The sequence below is a fragment of the Pararge aegeria genome, chromosome 13 (assembly GCF_905163445.1).
Source record: "Pararge aegeria chromosome 13, ilParAegt1.1, whole genome shotgun sequence".
NCBI lineage: Eukaryota > Metazoa > Arthropoda > Insecta > Lepidoptera > Nymphalidae > Pararge > Pararge aegeria.
Window position 1 is genome coordinate 5,400,311 of NC_053192.1, and position 23,734 is coordinate 5,424,044.

At 35.7% G+C, this 23,734-nt stretch overlaps 3 protein-coding genes across 6 annotated transcripts in view; 2 read left to right on the forward strand and 1 right to left on the reverse strand.

The window, feature by feature from the left end:
• The first annotated feature begins 1,512 nt into the window (after positions 1 to 1,512).
• LOC120628782 (tyramine beta-hydroxylase) lies at positions 1,513 to 11,292 on the forward strand. The gene is made up of 11 exons (XM_039897401.1): positions 1,513 to 1,528; positions 2,315 to 2,544; positions 3,350 to 3,490; positions 5,338 to 5,601; positions 6,328 to 6,477; positions 6,912 to 7,044; positions 8,135 to 8,301; positions 8,871 to 9,053; positions 9,623 to 9,810; positions 10,594 to 10,750; positions 11,129 to 11,292. Exons 1-11 carry the CDS (start codon positions 1,513 to 1,515, stop codon positions 11,216 to 11,218), a joined length of 1,719 nt encoding a protein of 572 aa, XP_039753335.1. The 3' UTR covers positions 11,219 to 11,292.
• Positions 11,293 to 14,765: 3,473 nt separating this feature from the next.
• Positions 14,766 to 18,143, forward strand: LOC120628946 (cold shock domain-containing protein CG9705). The gene is made up of 3 exons (XM_039897633.1): positions 14,766 to 15,041; positions 15,996 to 16,118; positions 16,386 to 18,143. Exons 1-3 carry the CDS (start codon positions 14,935 to 14,937, stop codon positions 16,537 to 16,539), a joined length of 384 nt encoding a protein of 127 aa, XP_039753567.1. The 5' UTR covers positions 14,766 to 14,934; the 3' UTR covers positions 16,540 to 18,143.
• A 5,113-nt stretch (positions 18,144 to 23,256) lies between these two features.
• The window catches only part of LOC120628560 (huntingtin-interacting protein 1), a 43,554-nt gene continuing 43,076 nt past the window's right edge, over positions 23,257 to 23,734 (reverse strand). For all 4 annotated transcript variants that reach the window (XM_039896985.1, XM_039896986.1, XM_039896984.1 and 1 more), the window contains one exon: positions 23,257 to 23,302. In XM_039896985.1, the coding sequence (XP_039752919.1) occupies positions 23,273 to 23,302 (30 nt within the window). In that variant the 3' untranslated portion in view covers positions 23,257 to 23,272. The remainder of the gene's footprint in view (positions 23,303 to 23,734) is intronic.

A 23,734-nucleotide genomic window follows, 5' to 3' on the forward strand; every position in this document is an offset into this window, starting at 1 on the left:
CCTATAGAAGGCATTTACGCTTAGAATTTTCATTAGTTTTCGTTACAGTGAGATGATGGAAATGACTACTTACATTCGTTAACATTAAACTAGGACTCCAAAGACGCTCTGTAGAGCTAAGATGCGCGCCACGAGATGAAATCTACAATTTTCTCGTCCTTTTTCTATGAAATAAGACGAGAAAGACTAATGGCCTGTACTTCATACAGCCACAAAAGTCTGCCTACCGTAACATTTTAACATAACCCTTATATGTAAAGGATTTTCCATTTTATTTCATCTTTCTTATAAAAACTCTAGTGCAAGCCGCTGAAAAAGTGTAAACATATTTATATCTCGGTGCACATGATAGCCTTACTGGTGGTAGTCTAGATACAAGACTACTAATCCGACTTATAATGTCCTAGCATTGTAAATAAATCCTTAATTTCTTTAAAATAGTGCTACGGATAATATAATGGGATTTGTTTATATTTTTGTGGAGGTATGAGATGTCAAGTTGGATGTCACGGGCCGAAAAACCTAAATAACAAAACGGTCATCAGACCCGTCATGTTCATTAGAATATTGAGTTGTAAAAGGGACGCATGAAAAGTAGAGTAAGTACACGCAAACGAAATGCGAATCTTAATAAAATAAGATATTAATATATTATCTGCGTTGAATGACTATACCATACCAGAAAGTTTGGCATGGTATAGTTATTTAATGCGGAGGAAGAATGTTAATTGTTTATGTAGAACACCAAAGAAAAGATGCAAGGATTGTGCAAAAAAGGATACCCCTGTAAAAGAAGCAGATAGTTAGTTGCCCTAATGTAAAAGGGAGTAGAAAAAGCAGACATGTTTTTCCGACACCACGTAGCGTGGAATAATGGCAAGAAGCATTAAGTATTCCAAGAAACCTGAGATCGATGACAGACACAGGTTTTGTTCCTCAGACATGCTAAATAAGTTCTTTCAAATAGCTTCAAGTCGCACATACATTTTGGCATCACTATTGTTAATTTGAGCATCGCCAAATTAATAAGTGCATAAAACTTTATTTTATGAAACCGTATTTAAACTTTTCTTGCCGACTGTACCTACCCTACAGCCCCTATAGTCCATTATATTCTAACCCTACATATTTCGTAGCGCCTACGAGAGGAGGCACCTTCATTTTCATCTCGCCTGTTGCCTACGATCCATTAATACTCCGACTTTCAAAGGATGAAGATCCCTACAAACAACCTAACCTAAACAAAACGTACGTGTTGTTTAAAAAAAAAAAAAAAAGAAACGATGAAGTGCGTAGTTACTGTATTTTTAACGTTAATTTATTATCACTATTCCTTTACAATTAACAAATCGGGTAAGTGTATTTGAAATTTTGCTTCTTATTTTTACTTATTCTCAAACTAGCTGTCGTCCGCGACTTCGTCCGTGTCTGTTTTTCCTGTAGGAACAGTTTATTTGAGAGTTTTTTTGGCAGAAACAGTAACATAAAATAGTCGATTGCGCTGCGTAAGCCATGTTAACTGGAGTCAGTAAATGGATATGACCAGGTTCGATGGAGAATTTGGTGTACGTCGGTTTTAGCTTCAATTACTAACGACAAATAATAACCGCTAAGTTGAGAGAGAATATATTAAAATACGTACCTACCTAGTTCTAGTTCAGCTCTAAAATAACTGTTTTGTTGAGGTGTAGTCCAAAATTTTAATACTTTCGTTTGCATTATTGCAATTTTCTTAAGAATCTCCATTTTTTTTGTATAAATGATAGCCTATGTTACTTCCTTATAATAAAGTATCTTTTTGTTAAAATCGGTCCAGTATTTTCGGAGCCTATTGGGAAATAACAAACAAACATAACAAGCTTTTCTCTCTAAAATATTAGGTAGGTACAGAGATTCTTAATATTTTCATGTAGATGGTTCAGTTAATTAAAATAAACTTTGGTTTATCAAGCTTTGTGTGAGTTGATTTTAAAATCTATGACACACATTTTTTAGCAAATAGGTAGATTAAATATACTAAATATACCTACTACTATGTACGGCACACAACTCCTTCTAGGCCAAATAAATAATAAATACTTATAATATACAGCTAAACACCCAGACGCTGAAAAAAAATTCATGGTCATCACATAAACATTGTTTATTTCTTTATTTGAATTGTTCATATTTATTAAGTTTTGCGTAGCGAGCACGTAACGCGAGTAATTCACGGCGATTTTTCTTAATATAAAAATTACAACAAATTCCCTTAAATTGAAAACTTGGAATTAATAAAAGTTATTTTAATAATATATTGTTATAATTTTCAAAGGAACAGATCACTTGATAGCGGGAAGCGAATCAGTGCTGGATCCTAAAGGAGAGATTACGCTAAAATGGAGGGTGGACTACGCAGCTCGCAAAATACGTTTTTGTCTGGAATTTTCCAATAAAGCCTCCACCATTAATTGGTTTGCAATTGGATTTTCTGACCGCGGTGACTTGAAGAACTCAGATGTATGCTTGGTTTGGACTGATTATATGGGACGCGATCATTTTGAGGTAAGTAAAATAATAAAATAAAAGTATAAATTTTAAATGCATAAAAAAAAAATTCACACAGGATTTGAACCTGCGCCTCTCGGGCAATCGCGGCCTGAGCGCTTTTTCCAATTAAGCTACGGCTCTCCTACCGTCGATGCCGAAATTAGTATATGCCTTTCATATCAGTCTTATAGCGACTGTAGCTTCATCTAGTAGAAAACGTTGCAGTTTCGATCCACTTTTTAAAAGGTCCATATTGCAATGAGACATGTTTTGAAACAATAGATGACACATTGCTTTTTTTATATAAAAAAATTAAATAAAAAATAAAGCTTTGTTTCTACCGAGCCATTTACCCATTTTAGTCTTAATTTCTTCAACGGCGCGAACGACTGATTTGCGATGACTAAACCTGGCCAAGAAGAGGATATGTAGTCCATACATCTTTATAAATTATTAAATAATATACTAGCTAAGTGGGTAGGACTTTGACTTCACTTTCGGTGTTTGAAACCAAGCACGTTCCTCTTACTTTTCAAGTTATGTGCGTTTTAATTAATTAAAATATCACTTGCTTCAATGGTAACTGAAAACATCGTGAGGAAACCTGCATCCATGAGAATTCTCCATAATGTTCTCAAAGGTGTGTGAATTTCACCAATGATCACCGCTGACACTGATCTGACAAAGTGACAATTTGTTAAATTAAATTTCAAGCCGGTTTTTTAACCGAGACCGGAGATTAGGATATAAATTAATATTATAACTGATTTTTTAAAGAATATTGATCGTCTAATAAATAAATAAAAACTTTTAATTTTAGGATATGCACGCAGATAATAATGGTAGACTGTTAAGAGACGCTCACCAAAACTGCGAAGGGTTTTACATCGATTTAAAAAGTAGGAGTGTTGTGTTTGAACGTGACTTCGACACCTGCGATCCTGATGACTACTTGATTGAGGTATTACAAATGTAGTAATTTGACATAGTTTTAGTTTCAATGGATATGCTCGTCTTAATACATATCTAGGTATAAACACATGTTCTAAATCCACGCCGTTTTTGCCAGGGAATTCTTGCTGGTAACATGCGCGCTAAGAGATAATTATGTCTACAAATTTCTCTTCCTATTTGATGAGATAATGGGTCGATATGATTATTCCACTGCGCTCAGTCCATGGAAGCTCGCAAACCCAGTTCACGCTATAAATAAGTACGCTATAGTCACGATAAAGAAGGTTGACTATTCTAAGATACTGCTTGAGCTTGATGACATAAAACTAAATTAATATAACTGACTATAGGATTTCGTAGGCATAAATGGCATGCCAGGAACACGATCTGCGACGTGCTGCCCTGTGTCCATCAATCAAAGGCGTCAAAATTCTAAATTGATTTATTTCAAGTAGGCCTACTTTATAAGCACTTTTGGAACTTCAAGTAAGTATATCTGTTTGTAGTGACTCTGCTACCGGATCGGAAAGCAGATTCTACCGAGAAGAGCCGGCCAGAAACTCAGTAGTTGCTCTTTGGTCCCTTTAATTACACCGGCAACCAAGCCCGCCAGACTGGCACAAATCATTGCAACAGTGGCAGAAATTAAAAATAACATTGTGGTAGTACTACTAGCTCTGTCGTGAAAAGCTCTGCTACTACTAATAGCCATAGTTTAGCGGCCCTTACGCAGTATACAAACATGGTGGTAGTATTTTTATCGTCGACTGTGCAGATGCGAATCCTCAAGTTCTTTAGAAACTGTTAGAAACATTGGGTTAGGCTCTCATAAATAAAATACAGTGCACATATTTAAGTTATTTATTTACTTTGTACTTCGAGATTTATTTTAGTTACCTACTAGGTAAACATTTTTCATACTAATACTTTGCTTTCGCTTTATTTAAAGCAGGTATCTACTTATAATTTATCATAGTACCTGCCGACTTAATAGGTTTGAATAGTTTTATAAAGTTTAATTATCATGCCTAAACTATATCCGATTTTTATTTTGTCACAATGGTGCTTATAACGGCTTCTAGCAACTAGGTTTAATGTAAATGTGTTAATACTCATCTCCAATCTCGTCAGCAACTTGTGGTTTGTAAGAAAGTACGTTTCAATGACTCGCAATTAAAGTGGTTGTTCGTTTTACTTTCCTTTATTAACAATTACTTCTTCTCATAATTAGGTGTAAGAGAACAGAATGACCTTTTAAACTTCTACCAACTGTACTTTTTAGTTTCAACCATGCCTGCTTTTCCACCATCACCGGTTAATTCCCCCTTTTTTCCCACTGACATTGACCGCCTACCAAGACCTACAGTTTTCGTTCAGGAATCGGGATTCCTAACTGATTCTTAGTGCTGTTTATTACAATTTGTTTGTTTGGATGTTTTATTTACTTTTATTTATTCCAAATGTTAGTCCATATTATATTAAAACATAACTAGGAATAAACAATCCATGGAACGACTTGTTTTCCAGGGGAAAGGGGAAGGCAAATGGTCTCGCGGTCGATCACCCACTCGTTGGACAGACATAATAAAAGCTGCAACACAAACCTCCATAGTCCAATGTTCCCGACACGCTGAAGATCGTAACAACTGGAGCCGCATCGCAGGGGCTGCTGTAGCCATAGAAATATATCATCGTCAACCACGACCACTCTGTCAAGAGTGAACGACTGAGGAGGAGAGATTTTTCCGGACGAGCTCTGTGACAAAAAACTGTTCAATAATAACGGCCATAATTTAGGAACCCTCAGAAAAGTCACTGAACAAGCAAGTTGTATAGTGTCTGCATAATTTTCAGGACGGCACTGTGCACGTGATCTGGGCCCGTGGAATCGACAAGCTATTCTCCTCCAAAGGTCTATGCGTATCGTGCACATTGCCCCACGATCACGGCTTCATCCGAGTGCGATTACTAACTCCGCCGGGCACGCCACAACAGCCGGGTCAGATGTTACGCGTCACCAACAAAGACCTGAAGGTGCCTGGAGGTGACACCACGTACTGGTGTAATGTTGTGAAACTGCCGGAGTACGTCACTGAGAGCGAACACCATATTATAAAGGTAAACATAAAATATACGTAAAGGGCTGGTTGGTTATCGTCCTCATAACTTTTCTGACAGTTGTTGTGTTGTTATGTTGTTATATATAGGTTATATACCTCTTAACAACTGTCAAAATATCAATTTGTTTGTTTACACAAGACAAGCTGGCAATTGGTTAGAAAAGTTATACTGAATTAGCTATTATGTACCGAATAGCATTCGATGACCCCACAAGGATAGAAACATAAATCAACTATGCTATTGCATATGCCTAAAACATTAGATCCATATGATGAGTTTGATAGCTTACATCAGGTTTCCGTAGCTTGAGGTCGCAAAACTCGTAAAATAGTAAGTATCTAGTGCTTAGCTTTTTTTGAATGTATATATTACGGTGAACCCCAATCGATTTCTACGCGGCATCGTACTGGAACGCTAAATCGTTTGGCGGCACATCTTTTTCGTTAATGCGGTAACTAGCCACGGCCAAAGCCTCCCACCGCACGGAAAAAAACGTGAATTTGTTATAGGTATAAAATTTATGCCTACGGGATCAAGAATTCATATCAGACTTAGTCATTAGAAGGCCGGATATAGTTTGTGTAAAAGTAACAATAAAATCTTAGACACTTTTTAACATTTAATACTTATTTTGTATGTCAATTCTTTAGACTGTAAGTAGGCTTATAGGTATATTCATTTCACTATTCCACCATTCTAGATCAAACTTTTTTTTTGTTCCAGTTTGAGTCGACCATAACGAAAGGTAACGAAGGTTTGGTACATCATATGGAAGTATTCTATTGCGATGCAGACCCTAATCAGGATATTCCATTTTACGAAGGCAATTGTTTCTCTGATAAACGACCGGAGTCTACAAAATCGTGCTCTAAAGTGAGATTTATTTTAAAATACAAAATAAAACCTACACGGTTATGCGCAAAAGCGTCCATGATGAACACACTTGCGTGTAGCACTAACGCCCTCAGCTCGTAGACTAGACAGTCCTCTCTGGAGAACTTTGAATGATGCTCATGCTAGCTTTAGGAGGCGCAAGTTTTTTAAGATAGTTCTAAGTTTAATATTGTTACTAACAAAATATGGAATTTTATTCTGCATTAAAAAGTATTATTATTAAAACGCCACTTATCGGTTGCCAGAGCCTTAATTCCCAGAAGAAATCCAGTACCAGACTGCATCTGGGCTAGCAAAAGAGGTTTCATAATTTAAAATTTTTATGGTTTGATTTTTAACATTATTTTCTAACTGCCGACATACTGAATGAGCCTGCCACTTATTCTACTTATTTTACACTAATCGTTTGCTAGGTGAAAGCGGCCTGGGCGATGGGAGCGCCACCGTTCGCGTACCCAGATGAAGCTGGGTTACCGCTGGGTGGTCCCAAAGCGAACAAATATGTTATGCTCGAAGTACATTATAACAACCCTGAATTACGGAATGGTACGTTATACCTTGAGCTACGATTTTTACACGCTTTTTATTAGCTTCACCTGTATGTTTGTATATGTAACCGACTCCTTTGGACTTTATTTTGACCCTCTTCGAACGTTCTCATTTCGTTCAAACTTTGTACATATATCCAAGACCGATGACAATACACTAATTTGATAAGACTCTTCCATTTTTCAATAAAATACAACTTTTTTTAATTTTTATAATTTTCATCTTGGAATATATCCATGGGACCGATTAATTTAGCTCTGATTAAAAATGGTTAAAAAAACACAACTTTAGAAACAAACTAAACTGAAAGGTAGAAATTAGTTTGGTTTTTCATACCAAGCGTGTTTTTTAGTATTTTTGAACTTTGTAGTTTTTTTTATTCCACTACAACTTAGCCTATGACTACAATCCCCTGGTGGTAAGGAATCATGTAACCTAAGAAGATAGCGGGCTTTACTAAACGTAACGTCTCTTCTCTTTCCATATTGTTTCTACGTGGTATAACATCGGAACGCTCAATCGCATGGTGACACGTCTAAAAGTTCTTTCAAACCTCCAGATGAGAATGCAGTCAAAGCCTTAAAATAATTTGCAATTACACCGTGGTTTATTGTCTCATCTGGTGACTGAAGAGCTTGCTTATTCTTTGCCCAAACGATCGGCCTGGCTGCTCAGAGCAGTAATGGAGCCAGAATTCTAGCCACCATTCCATGACCTTCACAGTAATTGGTTTAGTTTAGTAAAAGCTATACTTATTTTGGCGCGGTAGGGAAAAATGGTGAGAGTAAATTTTTACGGTGCGCGTGAACACCGTCACAAAAAACCGACACAATGAAGTTAGCTATAGTCAACATTTTAGTTTTTCTAAAAAACGTTTGACGGTTGACTTAACGGTAACTTCAATAATTCAAACAATACTTTTTTTCTATTGTTAGTGTAATTTTTACTGCAAACGTAGAATAAGGCCAGTTACGCCAAATAAGTATAACTTCTAACGCGTGTACAAGAGTACACACACGTTTTTTTTTTTGTCTGGAAGCGTTGACAAGTCGTTCAAAGAATAAACAAGGTCTTGTATTTCTAACAGATTGGGTAGACAGCTCGGGTATCATCCTGCATATAACAGCGAACAAGCGTAAATACGACGCGGCTATAATGGAGCTAGGACTCGAGTACACCGACAAGATGGCTATCCCGGGCGGACAGGAAGCGTTCCCTCTCACTGGATATTGCATTCCACAATGCACGGGCGTGGTAATACTATACTTCAGCCTTTTTACTGTTGCACTATTAATGACATATGCCTCGCCTTTCATTTAAATAGTAGGAGAGCCACAGAATTTAGAATATACAGAATCCTAATTTATGCCTACAGTATTATTATTGCATGCAGTGCTTTGTGTCCAAAAACAGAGAACCCGAGCACGTTTTTACCTATTTTCCCCACTTTATTGTAAACGTTAGAGGTAGTTTAATTACTGTTACTGTGAACATTAGAGGTAGTTTAATTACTGTTGCCCATTTTCTATATTCAAGCTATCAGTAATCTACAGATTGATTACTTAGCAATCTTGTGATTGTGAAGCGCACGCTAATATTCAATATTCATCAAAGATTCAGAAAAGTCCTACAGCATTTGAAAGATATTTTTGAAAAAGCGTAAAAACGAAACTAACCCAGAAATCCCTTAAAATCAGTTTTTAGCCACTCCTCTCGTTTTTCAGAAACGTTCAAAGAGTTGACTGGTATTTTGAAAATGCTTTAGCATGCTATCTTTTGTATCCATTAACGGCTGCGCAATGAATCTGGACACGTTATTTCAGGGTCTTCCGGAGGAAGGTATCATAGTGTTCGGCAGTCAGCTACACACGCATTTGACGGGTGTCGCAGTTTGGACGCGACACTCCCGCCGCGGCGTTGAACTTCCTATGCTCAATCGAGACTTCCATTACTCCACACACTTTCAGGAAATCCGGATCTTACATCGGCCTGTCAAAGTTTTGCCGGTAAGATTCCTATATGACATTTATTTATCTATATCAAATATACATTCAATATCATGTTTCAGGATGCCCGGCAGAAGTATAAAATTGAAGTTAAGTTAATATAAGAATGAATAAAACCAATAATGACAGTATGAAGTTAAATATATCTTCCGTAACGGAAGTAATATTTGACTTCATACTGTCATACACACAAAAAAGAGTCGATTTGGTAGCATGACGGCATAAGTTAGTGTCATAAGATTTGCCGTGCGGGTTGCCTTGACTGAAAAGACGCACCAATTGATGTTTCACATCAATAAGTTATCATGTAATCTAGTATAGGATCCTGATATTACGACCTTCACCAAGATGTATATTTCCCTGGTTTTTTTGTTTGCCTGTTCATACCTGGCTACCCGAGAGTTGTGACCGGAGAAGAATAGGCAACTTAACGTTTGCATATTCTATGGGCTGCATACTTTATTTTTTATTTTTAAAAAAACCTTTTTTTTTATTTGTATTACAACCCATAAGCAATATATTTATTGACATATTGAATGAAATATAAAAAAAGTTTCATTAAATTTTAGGGCGACTATTTGGAGACGACCTGCATTTACAATACCAAAGACAAGGAAAACGCGACCATAGGCGGCCACGCAATAACTGATGAGATGTGCGTCAACTACATGCACTACTACCCCGCCACCGAGCTCGAGGTATGCAAAAGCGCTGTGTCCAATACTGCGCTTCAGGAATACTTCGAGTTTGAGAAACGGTAAGTGCGAAAAGTTTATTTTTGTCTAAACAGGGACTTGTACTTTTTTACAGGTTGGGTTGACAGCTCTAGCATCATTCTGCATATAACATCGAACAAGCGTAAATACGACGCGGCTATAATGGATGGTCTTGTTTAAGTGCAGATTACTCGACTATTGCCCGTTTTCACTAATGTGGAACAAGTCAATGCCTAAGTTAGTAACGTCTCATCAAAAAAGATTCTTAGGCATACATTTACCTTTCACCATTTGATGTTCACTAGGCAACTCATATATGATATATCCTAACTTGTCTATGGTTTTTGCCACAAGGTGTGGTATTTTTTGTTTGTATTATCATATTTTTAATTTGTCGTATGGACTTAAAGTAATAAAAAAAACCAAATTTATTACTAAAGGTTTCTCCCAACGGGAGGGTTTGCGCATAATCATGCTGGGCAGACGGGTTAGTGATTGCAGTGGATGGTAGTAGTAGAAGAGAGGACGCTGCTGCCCATTTTCCGTCCGTTTAGTGACTACTGAATTCTGGCCTGCCTTCAACACGGCACTTTTTTTTGTAATATTGACGGACCAAGTCGATTGTGCACCTGGTGGTAAGTGGAAAACCATCCCCTCTAAGCAGAGCAACACTTCACAGGACATGCAAGGAGCACGTCACGCAACATGCCGCGTCCACCATGCCGCAGTCCATCATTTGATTCTTTTATTTGCGTTGAAATTATTAACTTGAACGAATGCTAAATACGGAATATTCAAAATGAACCTTATTAATGTTATTTCAGTTGGGACAACATATCAATAGATTTCAAAGCGACGCCACGAACCAACTACCTGTCGATCAGGCCTTGGACTCCGCTGCGAGCCAAGGCTCTACACACGCTGTATACAGAGTCTCCCATATCCATGCAGTGCAATAAGTCCGATGGAAACAGGTTTCAGGTATTATGATTTCGATATCGATATTCCACCATTAAAGTTTTTTTTTAATCCCACGACAAAAGCTAACTTTGTCAGCTTAGAAATGAAACATCCTGTGAAACGTTTTTCGTTTCGTTTATAAGTGGATAAAAAATTCGCCAAATGTGTCGCGTTTTATACCTTACTTACCCCCGCCTTATCTATCTAGGTGGGAGGGCCTTAGATAAATTATTTATTATATATTATTATAGTATAAGGATTCATGAAATTATAAATTACACCATACAGATTCTCCTGCTTTTCGCAGAGTATTATACAAAATTAAGCTTCATTTTCATAACTATAAATGGGCCTTATGACAGACGTGGTCTGATAATGATTCCTTTGCCGTTGTTCCAGGGTGATTGGGAAGGTATCCGTGTGCCGAAAATTAAACTACGCCTGCCTGAGGAGCCAAGAATGTGTATTGAAACTTACCATACTATTTGAAATACAAATGAATTGTGTCATTTAAATAAGAATACAGCAAAAGAAATAGTAAAAACTTAATAAAAATGTTAAAGAGTTGAACCGTTTAATAAATATACCTAGCTTATATTGTGATAATCTTTGTTGAGTATTAGAAACAAAATGTAAATAAACGTAATATATATGACTCAACTTTCAACTTTTATTTATTTACCACTGATGTCTTTGGAACAAAGTTTCATAACGGGGCCTCTAAACATGGTAGGAGTTGAGAGAAATGATCACGCAAGAGAAAAGCGTTATCGCGCCCACCATCTTCGTATCATTCCATCGGGCGTAGCGCCTGGCCGACATACGCTATTTACATTATGTGTTAGGTACATGTGATTTTTTTGCCATAGTTACAGAACAGTACATGGGGTTATTACCATCGCTTAAAACAGTGTTATTTTAAAATAACGGTTTATAATATAGCATAATACCTACAAATATGACTTATAATTAGCCTTCGAGTTTTTAAAAATAAGGATTATCATTCAGAAACAAAACGTCCTATTCCTGACTCCCTCACATTACGAACAGGGAACTCTTCTTGTTTCGCTGTTTGTCTGTCCAACCGTCCTTATGTTTGTAAAAGATTTAACCTCTGAAGCGCGCCATCAGCGAACGAAAAAAGCATAGAAGACGCGTTTCTAAGAAATTGTCTTTCGAAACTAGTACCAATTAGTAAATAAACGCACGCCCTTTAAAAGAAGGAACTTGAGTCGCAAAGAGCTCTTAATAGGTTCTTCTATTTGTCGTACGACACGGGACCAAGCGTGATTGGCCGGTAGTTACGTAGTGCCGCGGCTGCGCAGGACCAATCGGCAGTCTCTGGAATCGTTGGATGATTTTATGCAATAAGGAAAGCAAAATAAATTAGATTAAAATAGCGTCATAATAAACGCCGATTTACTCCAAACTAAATGCACTCTATTAACAACATTCTATTATTATGAATGTGAAAGTGTGTCTGTTTGTTTGTTACCTATGTTCGGCTCAACCACTGCACCGATCTTGATGAAGGAAGGCCTTTATAGCTTGTACCCTGGAGATTATACACATTTCATCAAACGTTGCCGCGTTTAAATTTACAAAACTGACTACAAACACTTTAAAAGTATAAAATAATTTTAGTTGGTACACGTTTGTACACGAATTCCGGCCAGTGTACCGCATCGGTTTCATTGTTTCTATTTAGGCCCGCCCGACTTCAACATACGTGTACAAGCTATAATTATTTTATATTTTGATTCGAATTCATATTGAGCATTTTATAAATATAATCCAAAGAAGTTTGACCTATTTCACCTATGTGCAACGGTACAGATAAACATTTGTAATTAATCATTGTAAAATATATCTATAACATTTCTTAAAATAATCTACCTTTTATTTACATAAACATTTATTAGATTATTTATAATACTTGTAGAAGAATAAAATTAAAAACCAAATTATTTAAGGCGCCATCTAGTGGCGGTAGTTTTGTAAATGTTGAAGAGAAGGTTAACAAAGAATAGTTAAGTAGGTTAGGTAGTTTATTGGTACCGCTGGCCGCACCGATAAGGTTTATTCAAGACGATAAGAAAAAATAGGGATGCGGATGCATCGTTTTGTACTTCTGTCGGTATAATGGAATGCAAACCAATATTTATAAAATAAATTATCGACGATACCGATACCAGTGAAAATAGTGCAGACGAACTCAGGTGTACAAATATTAAAAAATATACAAATAGACATCAAGCTTATGTTGCGGAAACCTTTATTGCAGAAAAACATTTATAACATAAATCTACACTCATGTATAATGAGTAGATAACTCACAAAACAACGAATTTTAAGTAGGTATATTGTCTAATATATAATAAAACGTTATTGCGTTAACGTTTAACTAATATTTAATAAGCAGCCAACGTTTTAACTACATATGGCATAACACCATCCATATCATCATCATCATCATCACATCAACCGATAGACGTCCACTGCTGGACATAGGTCTTTTGTAGGGAGTTCCAAGTTCCACGATTCTGAGCCGCTTGGATCCAACGGCTACCTGCGACGCGCTTAATGTCGTCTGTCCACCTCGTTGGGGGTCGACCAACGCTGCGCTTACCAGTACGGGGCTGCCATTCCAGCACCTTGGGACCCCAACGTCCATCCTTTCTCCGAACTATGTGCCCGGCCCATTGCCACTTAAGCTTCGCGACTCGTTGAGCTATGTCGGTAACTTTGGTTCTTCTACGAATCTCCACATTTCTGATTCGATCGCGTAGAGATACTCCGAGCATAGCTCTCTCCATCGCCCGCTGAGTGACTCTAAGCCTTCTTATGAGGCCCATAGTTAACGACCATGTTTCAGAGCCATAGGTCATCACTGGCAACACGCACTGTTCGAAGACTTTCTTGTTATTATACTTTCTTCTTTATGTTATTGTGTATTGGTTGAGCCATCCATATGGATAATACGTAATTGTAATTATTTAGATTTTAGTATAGTTATCGGTGTACTTACACGTGAAAAGTTATTCCACTATCCTTGTGGTGATGATCGCTATGATTTCGACAGCATTTCACAACACATGAAGGCATTTTGAATTATTAAAATCTAGTTTTACGCAATTCGTTTAGCCGCCACTACGCACGAATGTCGCGAGTCAACTAGATTCGTTTGCGGTACAGTTTATAAGCCCCTCCCACCACGGGATAGTTTCCGTTACGCTATTTTTGAGTACGAGAAATGCTTCTATGCTTTTTCGTTCGCTGCGCGCCATCCATCCTCAAAAATCTAAATGTCAAACTAAATCTAAATCTAAATCGCCTCGTTTTACCTATTATATTAGTTTTAATACTACTTGTGTTCCGTTAAACTTTTAAAACTAAAATAATAGATTATTTTTAGAAATAAATTCACTCTATTATCGAATTGGTTAACGTAAAACATGCATGACAACTATGTTGACAAATCTACTACATTCTACTACTTATAACATAAGGTACTAGTATGAGACTAGTGATTGCGGAATGATTTTTGTAATGCATTACTCTGCCATACCTACAGTCATTTCTAGCCTATTTTTAGGAATTATGTACTAAGATTGTAGTACTCGTAAGCTAAACGCGCTATCGCAACGAATAGCATAACGCTTCTCATATAATAACATTTGGGGTTGACGTTGTTGACGTCAACGTTGGAGTCAAATGCCACATTACGCTATACACTATCTCATTCGAAGTGAACGGCGAAAAAGAGAGATCGTCCACCGTGAATGAGATAGCGATAAGCAGGCATTTGACTGAAACTCAAATATAAATGCTGCTCGCTCCATTCTTAACCTACAGCTTCTTGACCGTGCCATATAAAAGGTGATAATGCCATGAACATAATATATATGACGTGTGATTTCATGGCTGTGCGGCGATATACCTCTACCTTTTCCCTATGGGAAAGACTGAAGAAAAAATATGATAGGCTGAGGCATGTCAGGTGTCAAATGTCACTGTCACTTATCTTCTACTGTCATCGCATGTCGGTAGTTGGTACCTACGATCTACTCTCGCAGTATTTACTCTAAAGTTTATATTTTAATTCTTGGTGAATTTAGACGTCAGATTTTGCCGCTCTTGTTTAATCCACATTTTTCAGTTGCCTATTTTCAATCAGCAGGACGCAAGTAATTAGTGACACAAAAATGTCTAGCGACAACGGGTTTAACAACGACGATTCCCCAAACAAAACACACGCACATCTCCAATTGCCCAGCCCGATCATCACACGAAGGAATCGTACTGCTTCTACGTGAGTATTTCAATTAATTACTCTAGGATTTCTAGATCTTTTATAAGTTAATAGCGCTTCCATCTTAGAATGCATTTTTCATCAGTGAGTGCAGTCAAGCGCTTGTCATACCAAAAATACCATGATGCACATGATACAAGACATTGTCGAACCAACAAACAGGCAATCTGTAATCTGTGCCTATTGCCTATGTTTTGCATTGCAGTTTGTAGAAACTTTATCAAATTTCAATTAGAGAATGCCTAACAGCCTCCTCCAGGCAGAAACTTTGTATAATGTCAATTTGAGAATGTTATAGCCTACTCATTGGAGGAAACCTGTGTGATCTTGTGGTATCCTTACTACTAGCAGACCTACAATTAATGGCCTAATTTCTATTCATCATCATCATCATTGTATCAACCCATCACTAGCCCACTTCAGGGCACGGGTCTCTTCCCAAAATGAGGCTGCATTCCACCATGCTGGCCCAGGGCAGATTGGTCAACTTCACAAACCTTTGAAAACATTATGGAGAACTTTCATGCAGGTTTCCTCACAATGTATTTCCTTTACCTTTTAAGCAAGTGATATTTTTTTTACTTGAAACTATAAGTTTCAAGTAAAAAAAATATCACTAGAAACTAACTTAGAAAAATCCTAGCCACTGGGCTGTATTTTAGTAAAGCATATGGATTGTAAACTAATTAAATGCTCATATCAGAATTTTCTTCTATGAAAATGCAAGTATCTGGAAAACTTCTATGCAACAAGTTCCAATTCAGCTCACTCAACTGTCTTTGCTAAAGCTTTATTAGTTTTGCTGACCCATAGCTCCCTATGAAAAAGGATAGATTTAGACCTGTATTTAAGTTTTGTTTTGATATCTATACATAGAAAATACAATGGAATTAGTTCCAATTATTGATGTAGGCCTTTATTGCAATTAATATTCTTGTTTCTTGCAATTCACAGATCTGAAAGAGCACTACAAAACCCACTCGAACACGGCAAGATAAAGTCATTCTGTCGTGAAAAGGGTCACGGATTTGTAACTCCTAAGAATGGCGGTGAAGATATTTTCTTACACATTTCTGAGTAAGATATTTACAATAGTTATCAAACAAAGTTATAAGTTAATGTTTCAATAAGTATTAATAGGAGATTTTTTGATTATAAAGTTTACCATATGTATGAATGAAATAATTATTGATGATAATAAATAGTTCAATATCTTCTGTTTAATTTTTGGGGTAGGAGACATTAACTGGTATAAATGTAGAGAACAGAAGTTTATTCTGACGGGGGACCCCAATCACGCACCCTTTTTTAATCTTGTAACCATTTTATATTTAATTTTTGCAGTATTGAAGGAGAATACGTGCCCTTACCGGGTGATGAAGTTACTTACAGGCACTGTCCAATACCACCAAAGTTTGAGAAGTACCAAGCAGTCCACGTCAAAATTGTCCAACTAGTTCAGGAAAAACATGTTAAGTGGCATGAACCTCCGCTGTAAACTTAATCGACCAACAAGTTTAATCAAGCCAACTTCTTATATTTTCTATATTCTTCATCTTTTGCTGTCCCTCCTCTTCATATTTTTAACTAAGAGGCCTAAATATTATATGTTTTAATTAGGGCATAAGAACAATTATATACTTTTAGCATTAGTAAATGGCATAACAACTCTGAGCATACAAACACTGAACAAAAACTTACAGTTTTCTGTGTGACTGTGTTAATCTGTATTTGATCCTGGTATATAAACAGCATGTTTTAGCAACTATGTGATAGACCCTGAAGCCAGAATCTTTTTTTTTTGTAGTTATAGGCTTAGTTTTCAGTAGTCCCCAGTAAAGCAATACAAATTACTATCAAGGAACGGCTGTGACATTTTGCTTTCTGAGATTACACTGTTTCCAAGGACGTGCTATGCTTGTTACAGGGCAGTGACATGATATGCAGTGGTGTTCTATTGTCTCTTGGCAAAGTCTGCATAATATATTGTAAAACATTATTGAACATTCACTTACATCTTGCTACATGTTGCTATGTTTAAAAATATGAAAGTATTTGTTACACATGGCGATCCTTTAGGTTGTCACCGAATCAACAATAGGTTTTATAGAGTTAGCTGCTTTGTACCTAGAGAATCAGAAGTCGACCTTATTATGTTGTATAAGGTTCATATCAAAGTTATTAGACAACTGATTATATAATTTATTTATGTTACCCAATTAAGTTAAGTTTGTACCACACTGCAAGGTATATATGGAGATTGACCATTCTCAACTTACTGGTTTATACAGTAATTCCTACAAACAGTTTTTAAGTGGCTTAAAATAGTACGCGTTTACTTAAATGAAAATATATTTTGGACCTTCTTAATCATGATAAAATAACGTTTAATTTGATCAAATTATTTACATTAAATTCCCTTTATTACCTTTTGAATATAGGCTCTATCCAGTAAACAATGCTGGTTGTATTTCGGTTTGCCTTGGCGTGCGACAAAAGCCATTCACGCCAATTTCCGTAATTAATATTTTCGCTTTGTGGTGTATTACGAATAATTAAGAAAATTCCAGTATGAAATGTACATTAAGAAACCACAGCGCGATTAATTCGCCGATCGCTGATGCTAAAAGTAAAATGGTTCTACACCCCTTAACATACTTTGCACAAATACCTCTATCGGTTGCAATGTTGTGTATGAATAAATATTGTATTATATGATAGTAAACAGTATTTTAAAAAGTGAGAATGTTGAAGTGGTGCTAAATTTTTGAAGGATTTTACCATCTTGTAAGAATTTTGATAACAATAACTTTTTTAGTTACTGGTAAATGGCTTCTTGCACAAAGTATATACATATAAATATAGATGTATGAAATGCCACAAGTGTATTATAAAAAAAATTCTTTGGAAGGCCTAGTTTCTATATGTAAGTTATTATTATGTACTTATTTCTTAGACGTTAATATAAGTTGATGCATTTAAGATTATTCCGAAAACTTGTTTTAAAAGCTAGTATTTGTGCTTTGCATAACTATCTGGTGATAACAAAAAAATATTATTTTAATCACTTTATTCCTTTTTTTAGTACATAATGAAAAATAATAAAAACTATAACCGTAATTGAATTATTTTTTTATAAATGTGTATTATATTACATACCACTTTGATAGTATAGTGTAGTGTGTGACATTATGCCATGCTTGTCTTGTTTATTTAACAATTGTAGTTGTACAATAAATATATTATGTATGATATATAATATGATCGTTTTCTATTCACTCTCAATGCCTTCCTAAAACCATTGACCTGCCTTGTCAATATTACTATCACTTGAAAAATATATTAGTTTAGACTATAAACAGCAACACTTCACAGGGCATGCAAGAAACACGTCAAATAAAATACTGTCCATCAAATTGAGTTGTAGGAGTTAAGCCTTTTGTGCCAGTAAAATTAGGAATATAATAGGAAGACAGCAAAATTGGCGACACAAATAAGTTGGAGAGGGATTATAGAGCTTTGACCCACCACTCTCTTTTATGAGCCTTGTAACACAATGCATAGAGAAAGTTGAGACCAAAGGTCTCACCAACGCTATAATAATAAAAATAATAAACTTTTATTTCAAGTAACAAAGACTCATCTGTTAGTTTGTTTACATACTTATAAACATGTTAGTAGGTAGGTACTAACTCCTTTTATTATATACTTTATTTCATTTATTTAATTAATATAAGCAAGGCATTGCTTAGCCATTCTATTCGAAATAGCGCGGCTGTGACTCGCATATGTGCAGTGCAATCTGCGTGCAACCAATTTCAGGATGCTGTTTTTACTGCCTGGTAGTCTACGTACCAGGGATCCATAATCTTCTTCGCATAATGGCATACAAGCTATCCACTTGCGCCTTTGCTAACATCCCTGATGCACTACAAACCCAGGCAGCCCTGACACCACCCTAAGAGCATTCTTGTATTGCACTCGGAGAGAGTTGTAAGATTTTTGTGAGTAATTAGTTCACAGTGAAGAAGCATGTGCAATACGCTCTAAACGCTTATTTTAACGCTGTTAGCTCTTATAGACCACGCCCTCCGTTCGAGGTCGATGTCAGTGTCGTCTTTTAGGTCGGGGGTAACCCAAACTAGTAGAATTATCTCGGGCATACGTTAAATGTCCAAGATAAATCTATTTGTTTGAGTTGGTAGATTTTATTTGTTATATGGAAAATGACGTCATCACAATTTTGTTTCTAGTGCCAAAGAAGTACTGAAAGAAATGTTGATAGCCTAGTCTGTATGGCTTCTTTTCCCGGGAAACCTATATCCCCGGCAGGCAACTCTGAATATTACTTGCATTTACGGTGTAGGAAAACATCTTGAGGAAACCTGCATGCCTGAGAGTTGTCCATATTGTGTCATGAGCGTTTGAAGTCTACCACTTGGCCAGCGTGGCTAACTCCGTAGTTAGCCAAGCTCTACCCTTCTCATTCTCAGAGGAGACCCGTGCTCTGTAATGGGTTGATAATGTTTATGACCTTGAGAAAGACTTTAATTACGAGAAAGTCTTTAATGAAATACTTTTAAAATATTTGTTGACCAAATAAGAATCTGAAAAGAAAAGAAATTGCGAAATAAAAGACTGCAATTGTTTAGATATTTTATTAGTAAACCCAATAATGTATCATTTATACAAATATAATAAATCACTTACGGAAATATAAAATAATTCCTTTATAGTCAATCAACTATCACTCGATAATACAACTACGGGTAAAAATATAGAATAGGTACATTGATATTAGTGATGTTTATTAATTTACTGTTTAAATATTATTATAACGATTCTGCAATACAAAAATCCAATTATGTGTAGAGTTTACGATAATAATATAGTAATTATACCGATTGGTTTAAATAAGGGGTCCAACCACATTCAAATTTGCATAATATAAAACCATGGAGGATTTAATTGTACACTTCAGTACAGTATTTGCAATTAACTTGTAGGTGCAGTACAAAACTTGATCGTAAAATCCTCTCAAATATCATCCAAATTGAACTTGGGACTTTTTCGTGTTCAGACTTAACCCTTAGGGATCACTCACACACATCAGTCACGTATCCATATGTTGCCGGTCAGTCTTAAATTGTAGGGTATAGACTGAGTCACGCCCGCCAATATTTTACTGAGTGTGCAACACAACAATACAACTTATTATATGAAGTATTTATATGACTCCACTTAACCGACGAGTGGCTAATATGTATGAATGAACCTTTGATCTTAAGTTAATAAGAATAAATTATAACCTATACACGAAGTTGCAGGCCGCGCTATGTAAAAAGAGCGCTGTCGGACTAACTGGACAGAGGGCTATTTGTACAATACTAGCTAAGTAAATGTCGAATTGATTCTCGCACACTTAAGTCTTATAATTAAAGCTTAATGTCTGTCAATGACCACAGCTGATACAAAATAAGGACTAAAATCGATTACTTATTGTATATGATTAACTTTAATTGAATTGACATCATGAAAGTCTATACAGGTCAAATTTAAGGTTTTGTCACTCGGACCATAGGGGTGCCGGATATGTTTGGAAACTTCCTGATTCCAAGTTCTTGTAAGAATGTTTAATTTTTTTCTTTTTTTTTTTTCCTTAAATATAATTTGCAAAGGCCTAATTGATTTTCCGCACCTTGTTTTAAAGCTCAAAATCGTCCACACGTCTATAACAGGCGCAGTAGTAATATAAAAACATTGCGGCCCTAAAACGTGAATCATTAGGTCCATTTTACTAAGACCTTCAGTGAATTGATACTCGAAAACGACTTCATGATTGTGAGCAAGCTTTCAGCTGTATTCCATCCACGCCATCGTACAAACATTATACGTTAAAAAAAATATTTATTTAATTTTATTTAGTAATTTATCGGTGTAATTCTTCAGTCAGAATACTATATGTATTCATTAGTCATCTGGAATAGAATATTAAACATTTACTTACCTAAAAATCATCTGTGTAAACTCCATTACATTGGCGTATATAACCGTCGTAAAATAAATGAAAACAGTTGCAGTGTGAAATCAAATGCAAATATTGGATAGAAGCAGTCGTTACTCATTACCTTACGGAATTCCATGATATACGATGAAAATTAAGCTTAATTTTCCATACTCCGCCAAAAGCAAGAGAATCTGTAAGGTGTGATTTATAATTTCTTTAATTTTTATACTCAACACCAAACAGATCTTCACCAACGTACTCTCTACGCACGTTTCGCTCCGACACCGGAGAATCCTCAGGAGATGTTGATTTTACAATGAACAATTTGAAGTGTCATTCTTCAATTTGGCAAAATTGAGCTTAATTTTCATTGTTAATCAACTTTACAATGAATAATTGTTAGAATTTAAATAAATAATAATAATTTAATAAATTGTCAAGTCAACATCTCCTGAAGATCCTTGGGTTTCGGAACGAAACGTGCGTAGTGTACATTGCCGAAGATCTGTTTGGTGTAGTATAAGGATTGAAGAAATTATAAATTATAATTATACAGATTCTCCTGCTTTTCGTGGAGTATAGCAAATTAAGCTTAATTTTCATAATATATTATGGATTTCCGCAAAGTAACGCCTGCTTCTATCCAATAACATAATTTTGTAAGCCCCTACTTCTAATTCACTTTACATGATATGGTATGGGAACGCGAAATCGCCAGGCGTTGGCTATACCAGTAGGGTGGTAACTAGCCACGAAACTCTCATAGATTAAGACGCAGTTAATTTCTCGTGTTATTTTTTTAATTATCATGCAATATTTTTAGTCATAAATCATCTAACTTTCTACTTCGAACCTAGCTGAAATTTCATGGAACTTTTCTCGTTTAGTGGATACAAAGGGAGCAATTCTGATATATTATCATTTATTTATAACTTTAAAAAAAAAGTTCGTTGTATGAAGTTTAAATGCAAATTAAGAATGATCGTTGCGTAAATATTGATTATTATAGTTGCTACCACACCTTCCTAGCCAACATTGAGACTGTATATCCAAGGTATTATGTCGAAATTATTCAGGGCATACTTACCAACTTACAACTGAATGTTGAACTTATGTTTATTTTCTATATATCAAACCTATCTTCCATCTGTCAAGGCAATAGGAAGGCCGAGTGACCTGAGAACCGCGAATGAGCAAGCGTAAGGTGGGACGCCTTCCAGCACCATGGAGAAGACTGAGAACCAGGTATTGTGGTACTTTTTGGAAGTGAAGTTTCCCTTGACGTGCGCGGCGTCAAACGAAGATGATTATTAATAATACATACATTAAAAATGCATGTATGTTATTTTTAATGTATTAATTTTAGATTAGATTATTAAAAACATACATGACAGTTTAATTTTATTTAGATTACAGAATATGTTAATTAATACGAAAGAGTACTTGCGTCCCGGTCAGAGACAACACGTCGCGATCCGTACTTCAAAATAGAGAGATATATTATGTGTACATTAAATATTTTAACTTGACGCCAGTTGGTCGAACAGTTGGGAAGGTGTGGTGCAGCTTAAGAGACAGCTATTTAAGATAAAGAAATAGTGCATAGTGACTCACATTGCGTTTGCGTATCACAAAGTTAACTTCGCTCCGTCCAATTTGAAGTTTATTGACTCCGACAATCTATTGAACCTAGCTGAGTATCTCATTTACATGCGGTCTAAGTTGGCCGGAATAAAGTCATTACTAAAGCACATATCTTTAGGAATTAAATTGTAAAGTCTATTTTTCTTACCTGTCTTAAAATGTAAACCATCTTTTTGTTACTTTTTAGTGTAAAGTTTATTTTAAATGGTTACGAATATATTTAAAAAAACACACATCAGAAATTCTCCTTTTATTTTGTTTGTTTAAATTTTTTTTCACACTTGATTTTTTTATATTTTTAAAACATACTTTACACTAAAAAGTAATGAAAACATCGTTTACATTATAAGACAAGTTAGTGGAGTATACACACGCGCGAACGTCTCCGAGAGCGAAGATCGGGTCGGTTAAATATAATCGTGCGATATGCACATTCATTTCGCTGTTATTGCGTTTTGCGTCCTCTACTGAGGCTCTGATGCAATATCATCTACACAGTTGAGGATGATAAAGTAAATATTTGTCATGTATAAAACGAATGTATAACATATAACAGTTTTTTAGCTTTTCATTTTCTGATTCACTCCTTCCCATTAGTCATATTGCCATTCTGTAACAAAAATTAATATAAGTTACTAAAATGCTATATATTAAAATTTAAAAATATGATAAAAGATTTAGTAATTTTTTTAATAAAAAAATGAAACCGATTATTAAACATTTAATTATTAGTTTATAAAGTTTTATCGTTTTTATTTTGGTGATTTGTAGTCTTTTCAGTACCCAGGTAGGTATTTTCACATTAATCACAAGTAAACAAAACAAAATGTACGTACAAAGCGACGTTTCCTAACAGTTATGAAGTAATAATAACAATAAAAGATTGTTAAAAATCCCGTTCCGGTTTTTTAGTAATCAAGATAATGATTTAAGTCGCATCGCGAGGAGGTTCGATGTTTATTGTGTAGAATAGCGGATGAAAGTTTGAATAGTAAAAAAAAAAAAAAATTTGACTTGACTTGAAAAATTTGACTAAATACAG